This window comes from Mesocricetus auratus, unplaced genomic scaffold (assembly GCF_017639785.1).
Source record: "Mesocricetus auratus isolate SY011 unplaced genomic scaffold, BCM_Maur_2.0 Super-Scaffold_100037, whole genome shotgun sequence".
Classification (NCBI taxonomy): Eukaryota; Metazoa; Chordata; class Mammalia; order Rodentia; family Cricetidae; genus Mesocricetus; species Mesocricetus auratus.
In genome coordinates, this window is record NW_024429215.1 from 12024973 (window position 1) to 12032342 (window position 7370).

At 37.1% G+C, this 7370-nt stretch overlaps 1 protein-coding gene across 2 annotated transcripts; it reads left to right on the forward strand.

Moving 5' to 3' along the window:
- The first annotated feature begins 589 nt into the window (after positions 1-589).
- Positions 590-3361, forward strand: LOC101842408 (zinc finger protein 431-like). Of its 2 annotated transcripts, none has more exons than XM_040734195.1 (3): positions 590-623; positions 827-887; positions 2299-3361. In XM_040734195.1, exons 1-3 carry the CDS (start codon positions 590-592, stop codon positions 3359-3361), a joined length of 1158 nt encoding a protein of 385 aa, XP_040590129.1. The 2 variants fall into 2 exon arrangements, with proteins under 2 accessions (XP_040590129.1, XP_040590130.1); XM_040734196.1 differs by having other exon boundaries at positions 2386-3361.
- The last annotated feature ends 4009 nt before the right edge of the window (positions 3362-7370 follow it).

Here is a 7370-nt window from a genome sequence, read left to right on the forward strand (position 1 = left end):
TCAGAAAAAATACACCTCTCAGTTCTTCCTATCTTTATGGTTTATTTCATTGTTTTTTGTATGTGAAACAGGATCTTAATATTTACATCTTGCTCTCCACTAACTGATTCAGTAGACTAAGTGAGCATTCACCTGATAATCAGATATACCTATTACCTTCTGAGTCTTGGGACTAAAGGCCTGAGTCAATACATCTAGCTTGCTCAACACAATATCTCTGATGTAGAATCAATCTGTTGATCTGTTTGCATGTCTATCTTTGCCTGTTACTAGGCATTTCTCTTGCAAGATAATATCCCATTCAGAGCATTCAGAAATTATAAAGGTAAAACCCCATAAAACTCCTTCTAAACTGAATTAAATATAATGCCTGTGTCATCGATTAAGTATGGGAAAGTGAATCATTATATGAGTATACTGTCAAAGAAGTATACACTTACAGTGCTGTATTTATCATGCTTTTTATAATATACTTGTATATATGGCATATTTGTAGGATGCAGTAACATATCAAGATTTGCATATCACCTTCACTCAGGAAGAATGGGCTTTGCTAGATTCTTCACAGAGGAATCTCTACAAAGATGTGATGCTGGAGACCTATATGAACCTCAATGCCATAGGTAGTTCTTTGGATTTTCTTTCACTATTTATGATAAGTGGACAACTGTTTCTTAATTATTGATGCTGTTTTGTAGTTTTGACTGAGAATGAAGAAGACTGAGGAAATAAATCACTCATATTTCTAAGTACCACTGAAGACAGTCAGTTAAATTTTAAGTAATTTTCAGTAATAAATCATACTTTTCCTGGTGCTATATTTTAGGCTACAAATGGGAAGATAATGATATCGAACAGCATTGTCGAAGTCCTCAAAGGCATGGAAGGTAATTTTCATGTGTACGCTGATATAAATTTGCCTATGTAGATAATTTAATCTATAAGGAAATTACAAAGAAATGCAGAAGTGTAAATAATCACATAATGTGCATTGATTATCAATAAATCGTCATAAGATCATATACCTCAACAGCTGGTAAGTGCATTATTTTGCAAATCCTTTTTAAGGAAGGAAGACAAGATATAAATACCTTAACACCATTTGAGTCATAGATCAATCAGAGGTCAGCTGATAAGAATTGCTAATCCATGAAGCTCCATAACACTAATATTAGAGAAGGTATACATGCTGAAAAGTTAATAAGTCTATTTCCAACACAGTGTCTTCAGTAAGTATTACCTAGTGAACTAGTGTTACTCATAATGATGTTCTGATTTTGCTAAGTACAGTGAGATTAGCCAGAATCATGATTTTAGTGAGGATGCTTATGTAAAGCCTTAATCCCTGTACCTTATGTCTATGAGGAACAAAAAGACAACATGGGTGATTGCAGTGTGGCATGCTTTTTATTTTCTAGTCTTCCTTTAGTAGTTATGTCTTATGCCAATGAGAATACAAACCATTTGAGCATGATGATATGGAAATGATAATGCACTTCTTTCCATCTCAGAACAATGAGAAGTTTCAGTAGTCTGCATGTTAAGTACAATTGTTGAACATGATGCAAGTTTAAAGTGCTTGGTTTTCCTGATTCTTGGGAATACATCAATATTTTTTTCACTGCAAAAATAACCCAACTGTACATGAAATGTGTAAATATTTCCACTTGTCATGATTCATTTTGTAAAAGTAGTTTGAGTCACAGTAGAGAAAAAATTATCAATGCATAAAGTGATTAAATGTATAAATTCTTTTAGTTCTCTTTAATTATGAGAAAAGCCTCATAGAGAAAAGGAAGCCATAAATTTTATCAAGGCAATAAAAGTACTTAGCATGAAAGGCATCAACAAACATGTAAAACAATCCTGAGTGAAGGGGAACACCATGATATAAACAAAGTGAAATAAGTTTAACTTCTGGTTAGGCTTCTAAATTAGACCAAATTGCAAAATTAATTCATAGTTATATATATTCAACAGTTTTTTAAATTTTTAAATATTGATTTCATTTTACATTTGAATGACAGTCCTCTCTCCCACCCCTCCTCTTGCCCCCTTGCCTCTTACCACCCCTGTTTCCCCTAGTCCACTCCTCTTCAGAAGTTATGAATGTAGTAAAACGTTTACATGTGTCAATTGTTCTTGCAGGCATGAAAGAAGTCCAACCAGAGAGAAACCTTCTGCATATATGCAATGTGATAAATACTCTGTATATGACAATCAGCTTCCAAGTCATGATACAACACAGAGTGGAGAACTCCCTGAATGTTATCAATGTGATATAACGTACTTATGCAGCATGTATCTTCAAATGATTAAAAACACACATACTAAAGAGAAAAGCTATGAATGTAATGAGTGTGGGAAAGCCTTTATTAATTCCAGGACCCTCCAAATACATAAAATAACACATACTGGAGAGAAACCCTATGAATGCAATCAGTGTGGTAAAGTCTTTGCTCAGCACAGTCATCTTCAAGTACATGAAAGAACACACACTGGAGAGAAACCCTATGGATGCAATCAGTGTGTGAAATCCTTTGCTCAGCAAAGTCAACTTCTAATGCATAAAAAAACACATACTGGAGAGAAACCCTATGAATGCAATCAGTGTGGTAAAGCCTTTGCTCATCACAGTGATATTCAAGTGCATAAAAGAACACATACTGGAGAGAAACCCTATGAATGTCATGAGTGTGGAAAAGCCTTTGCTCACCTCAGTAAACTTCAAGTGCATAAAAGAACACATACTGGAGAGAAACCCTATGAATGTCCTCAGTGTGGTAAAGCCTTTGCTTATCACAGTTCTATTAAAGTGCATAAAAGAACACATACTGGAGAGAAACCCTATGAATGTCTTCAGTGTGGTAAAGCCTTTGCTCTGCAAAGTCATCTTCTAAGGCATACAAGAACACATACTGGAGAGAAACCCTATGAATGCAATCAGTGTGGTAAAGCCTTCACATGTCACAGTTCTCTTAAAAGGCATAAAGTCACACATACTGGAGTGAAACCTTATGAATGCAAGGAGTGTGGGAAAGCCTTTCCTCATCACAGCACCCTCCAAAGACATAAAAGAACACACACTGGTGAGAAACCCTATGAATGTCATCAGTGTGGTAAAACCTTTGCTCAGCACAGTGCTATTCAAGTGCATAAAAGAACACATACTGGAGAGAAACCCTATGAATGCAATCAGTGTGGTAAAGCCTTTGCTCAGCACAGTACTATTCAAGCGCATAAAAGAACACATACTGGAGAGAAACCCTATGAATGTCCTCAGTGTGGTAAAGCCTTTGCTCAGCAATGTCATCTTCAAGTGCATAAAAGAAGACATTCTGGAGGGAAACACTGTGAATGAAATAACTGTGGTAAACCCTTCACATGTCACAGTAATCTTAAAATGCATAAAACCATACATAGTGGAGAAAATCCCTATTGATGGATGAATTCTGATTTTTCTTAATAATAAAATTCCAGAGTCAGATATCAAACTAAATTCTGAAAGATCCAAAAATCAGTGAAATCACTGGGCGGTGTTGGCGCATGCCTTTAATCCCAGCACTTGGGAGGCAGAGTCAGGCAAATCTCTGTCAGTTTGAGGCCAGGCTGGACCTATACCCTCCAAAACAATACAGAGAAACCCTGTCTGGGAAAAAACAAAAACAAAAATCAGTGAAATCAATTGCGAGATCTTTCCTCTATGAAATCCTCAGAACAAATGGGGTATGCTGTCTCCTAAGATCCTCACACTGAATGCCATCTCTATGAAACCTCAGACTGATTCCTGAATTTCTGTCTCTTCTCTCCATACATTCTTCTCTTCACTCAGCCACATTCCTTAGCATCTCCACTTCCCAATGCTTGGATTAATTTGGGGTACCACCACTTAGCTGATTTTCTTATAGATTAATAAATTTTTGTGAACCACAGGGTTGCCTTGAACTCACCGAACACATTTGACTCTGTCTCCCAAGTACTGGGATTTAAAGTACCATCATTGCCTCTCTTGTATGTGTAATCTGAATGGCTAGCTCTCTTCTTGAGCCAAACTTTCTTCTGTAAAGAAAAAAAAATATCACCACACATTATGAATGTAGTAAGTGTGTTAAAGCCTTTGCATATCACTGTCATCTCAAAACACATAAAATAACACATACTGGACAAATAACCTAAGAATATAGTCAATGTAAAGCCTTTTGTATGTATCAAAACCATGGGAAGAAATGACACTGCAATGAAACCTTTTAAATATTGGCAGTGTGCTAAAGTTTTCTTCTTTAGAGATGTAAACTTTGTCTGCAATGAATCTGTTGATGCCTTTGCAAATTACAGCAGTCTTGAATATGAAAAAAGATAATTAGTCAATTTATTATAAAATATAATCTTTAGCCAACACACAACCATGTTTATTCTGTAGAGGAAAGTGACTATGACAATGGTCTGTAGAAGTAAGATGATGGCTGTTTGTATATTGTTTGTACCTGTAAACTCATGGGAAAAAACAAATTTATGAAGCTCTGAGTTTCAGATAAATGGACCAACCAAGGTCCATACTCAGTCCCTGAAACTAGAAGCCGTGAAACAGAATTATTTTGACACTTAGGCAAGAGCCATAAAAACTCGCCCTGATTTTGAATTCATAGACAAAGAAACACAGTTTGTCAATGAGACCAGAGCTAGTGAAAGAAGTATTTCTTTTATGAAACAAGAGACAAGGGTTTAAAAATAAGCAGTGAAAAAACAGACTGGGCGCTAAACCAGAGTCAAAAGAGCACAATCAATTCTTGACCAATTGAGCATTAACCCAACAAATTGCTGAACTTAAAACCATCCAGTCCCTGAGCACAAAATACACACGGTATCTGAGCTTGCTCTAGCTCAGGGATTAATGGTTTTTCAGTTGGCAATTGCTGTCACATCAAATCAATTAGACTCTGTTTTCCAAGTTTCACAGAGTGAGGTGATAACTTCAAAAGAAGGCAGTCTCATGGAACCAGTTGTGAAATTCTCAGCTGGAGAGAAATATTAGGCCGTGGTTCACGTGGAAATTTCTGTTTGTTCTTCTAATCCTTTTTCATATTAAATGTTCCTAAATAGCCTGTGCTAACATTATACAAAGACATAGATTAGGAACCATACCTCAGTATTATAAATATATAATCAAGAATTAGGTTACACAGCAGGATGAGAGATGTCATTATAGGTTTGAGGAGAGATCTGGCACTGGTGAGATTTCCAGAGAACTGCAAGGATGACAACAACTGGCAAACTAAGCAATAATGAGGAGGCTACCTTAGATGATCTTCCTTAATAATGAGTTTGATGACTGCCTTATATGCCATCTTAGAACCTTCAACCAGTGACTGATAGAAGCAGAGGCAAACACCCACAGCTAAACATTTAACTGAACTCCTGAAACCCAGTTGCTGACATGGAAGAATGATGAGCAAAGAAGTCAAGATTGGGCTTGTGAAAGCCATAAATGCAGCTGGCCTGAACAAGTGGAAGCAAGTGGACACTAAACTGATGGCAGAGAGTCCAGCATGGGACTGATCCAGACCCTCTGAATGTGGGTGTCAGTGAGGAGGGCTAGGCAATCTATGGGGCTATAGGTAGTAGATCACTATCTCTGGCATAAAAATGGACTTTGGCTGCCCATTCTACATTGAGGGATGCTCTCAGCCTAGACACATGGGGGAAGGCCTAGTTCCTGCCCCGGATGAAATGACAGACTCTGGATATCCCAATCGAGGTCCTTACTCTCTATAGCAACAGAGTGGGTATTGGGTGGGAGGTTGGGAGGTTGGGGACTTGGGTGGGTGGGGGAGGATGGAAGGTAGAGGAGGCTGGGAATGACATGAGAATCCACCTTGTTTCTAGTTTAAATAAAAAATATAAAAAAGAAATATGTAGTTATCCTTAACCAAGGACAATTTTCTGTTTTGATTATCCCAGGATGATATTATCTTTTTTATTTTTGCATTACTGTGCCATGTAACAATTATGTCACCTGTTTGGGTTTGCTTCAAAAAACATCCTCTTATATTGAATCTGTTTAGAAAATCTTGTTTGAGTACTGCAAAATAAATTCAGTTTCATTCTGCCTCTGTGTTTGTCACCAGTAAATCCTTATCTACCTAATTCGAGGACCTGCTACCCATTGAACTATCATACCCAGATGGGGATAGTCCATAGCAGCTGGTGCCCTCAATGTGCTGTTCAAAGTAGGAATGCTTTCTCTTCCCTAGAGAGAAGACATTGAGATAAAATGGTGGGAAAGTAAGAATCAGGTGTAATTTGTAGTCCAAGGACAGAAACATATTTCTGGAAGTGTTGAGCCATATATTTGAAAGTAGAGGTGGTAAAACATCAAAGAAGAGTTCTGCAGCATTTTAGGATTTTGTATTGAATGTCCTTCCCTGGTTCCCATAGGAATGAAGCCTATCTTTAAATGGGTGGAAAAAAGCATGACAAGAGATTAGGAAATTTTATGAATGCCATGACCCTAATTAAGACCCAGCTCAGGCATTTTCATTATGGGTACCAATTAGAGACCTCTTTTCAGAAAAATCAGAAACGAAATTCTTTGTAGAAGAAGTACCCACATAGGATTAGGTAATTCCTCTAATGTCAGAAACTAAGTCAAATAATGCTTCTTCAACTATGCTACTCTCCTCAATGCACAGCCAGGGTGAAGGAATGATGATCAACACAAGAACGTGATTGTTTTTATGATAAAAGTACATGCATGTCATAAATAGATAATATTTTTGCTTCAGGATTGCTCTTCCTCCTCCTGCTTTTAAAGCAAAATCTGTCAAGCTTGAAATGAAGATGCCAATAGAGCATTTAAGGAGTATAAAAGAAGCCAGACAAAAAGGTAACTTATATATTTGTTTCCCAGTAACCATTGTTGAAGGAGAGACACCCCAAAGGATTATTCTTCCTTTAAAAACTCTTAAAGAACTGCAGTGCTCTGTTAAGAACATTGAGCCAAGTGCTCCATACATTTTACAGATTGTGGAAATGTTGGATAACATGTTGTTAGTCCTTATGATTGGCACCAGGACAGTTTATAATATGGAGAACTCAATATGAGGGAAGAGCAAGGGAATTGATACCGAATTTAATCTTCATGAAAAACAACTTTGTCAATGCTCTTCTGGAAGTAGACTGTGTCTCTCCCCAGGAGCAAGTTAACTTAAAAAGGGAAATACTGGAAGAACTGTCCCAAATAGTAATAGCTGCTTGGAGAAGAGTCTCTCCTGATGATGGTAAAACAAGTGTGTTAGCAGGAATTAGACTATAAGGAGAGGAATCATATGAAGATTTTATTCCTAGATTGAAAGATTCAACACACATGATGC